The sequence below is a fragment of the Geospiza fortis genome, unplaced genomic scaffold, assembly GCF_000277835.1.
Source record: "Geospiza fortis unplaced genomic scaffold, GeoFor_1.0 scaffold735, whole genome shotgun sequence".
Classification (NCBI taxonomy): domain Eukaryota; kingdom Metazoa; phylum Chordata; class Aves; order Passeriformes; family Thraupidae; genus Geospiza; species Geospiza fortis.
Genome location: NW_005054739.1, coordinates 100033 through 101648, shown reverse-complemented (window position 1 = coordinate 101648; position 1616 = coordinate 100033). Strand labels below are relative to the sequence as shown.

Below are 1616 nucleotides of genomic sequence, written 5' to 3'. Positions count from 1 at the left end.
CGCGAGGAGCGGCGGCGCCGGCGCCGGGCCACGGCCAAGTACCGCACGGCGCACGCCACGCGGGAGCGCATCCGCGTCGAGGCGTTCAACGTGGCCTTCGCGGAGCTGCGGCGCCTGCTGCCCACGCTGCCCCCCGACAAGAAACTGTCCAAGATCGAGATCCTGCGCCTGGCCATCTGCTACATCTCCTACCTGAACCACGTCCTGGACGTCTGACCTGTCCGTCTGTCCGTCCCTGCTGCCCACGCTGCCCCAGCCAGGATCGAGATCCTGCGCCTGGCCATCTGCTACATCTCCTGCCTGAACCACGTCCTGGACGTCTGACCTGTCCGTCTGTCCATCCATGTTTCCATCCCCGCTGCCTCCCAACAAGAAACTGCCCAAGATCGAGATCCTGCGCTCGGCCAATCACGTCCTGGGTGTCTGAGGTGTCCGTCTGTCCATCCCTGTGTCCATCTGGCCATCTGCTACATCTCTTACTTGAACCACGTCCTGGGCATCCGACTGTCCCTGTGTCCATCCATGTGACCTGTCCGTGTGTCCGTCCCTGTGTCCGTCTGTCCATCCGTGTGCCCACCCTGATCCCCCCCGCCCTGCCCTGCTCCTGGGGCTTCGGAGCAGCAATTCCAGAGGAACTGGAGCGGCAGTTCCGGAGGGATGGAGGAGCCAATCCCGGAGATTTGGGACTGCAAATCCCAAAAGGATGGAGCAGCAAATCCCGAAAGGTTCGAGCAGCAAAACCCTAAAATTTGGAAGAGCAAATCCCAGAGGGTGGAGCCACAATTCCCAGGGGTTTGGAGCTGCAATTCCTGAGGAACTGGAGCAGCAATTGGGGGGGGGGAGCCACAAATCCCAGAGAGCTGGGACAGCAAATCCCAAAAGGTTGGAGCAGGAATTCCCAGAGAACTGGAGCAGGAATTCCCAGGGCTGGCTCCCCCTTTTCTCCCCAGACCCGGAAAAGGAAAAGGCCCTGCCCCCATTCCCAATCCCTTTGGGGTCTGTTTTCCCCATTCCCAATCCCCTTTAGGGTCGGTTTTCCCATCCTGGCAGATCCCAAACCCCTTTGGGGCCCCGGCCCCATCTGGCCCCATTGTCCCCCTCACAATGGGAACTCTCGGCTCTCATTGAGATTCCGGCCCGACAGATTGGGAATTCCGGCCCTTTGTCCTGGCCTCTCCAAGCCTTTCCCGGCACAATTCCCATTTTCCCCCCATTCCCATCTTTCTATTATTCCCATTTTCCCTTATTCCCATTTCCCCCCCATTCCCATTCTTTTCCCTATTCCCTTCCCCCCCATTCCCATTCTTTTCCCTATTCCCTTTCCCCCCATTCCCATTTCGCCCCCATTCCCATTTTTTCCCTTATTCCCATTTTTCCCCTATTTCCAGCCCCTCCTGTCCTCTCCGTCCCTCTGGAAAAATCCCATTCCTTGGCAAAATCCACCTGGGTTTGGGTTAAAAATCAGGGAACTGCTCCTGGGTGTCCCCAGTGTCCCCTGGGGTGTCCCCAGTGTCCCAAATATCCCCGAGGGTGCCCCCAATGTCCCCCCGGGATTGTCCCCAGTGTCCCCAATGTCCCCAATGTCCCCAACCGCCGCCGGGGCAGCAGCGCCCCCT

General features: G+C 59.3%; 1 protein-coding gene across 1 annotated transcript; it reads left to right on the top strand.

The window, feature by feature from the left end:
* Positions 1 to 948, top strand: LOC102034601 (helix-loop-helix protein 1; the record flags this gene model as incomplete). The annotated part of the gene is made up of 1 exon (XM_031065339.1): positions 1 to 948. A coding segment is annotated over one exon (216 nt), but the record flags the coding sequence as incomplete, so codon positions are not given.
* Positions 949 to 1616: the final 668 nt, after the last annotated feature.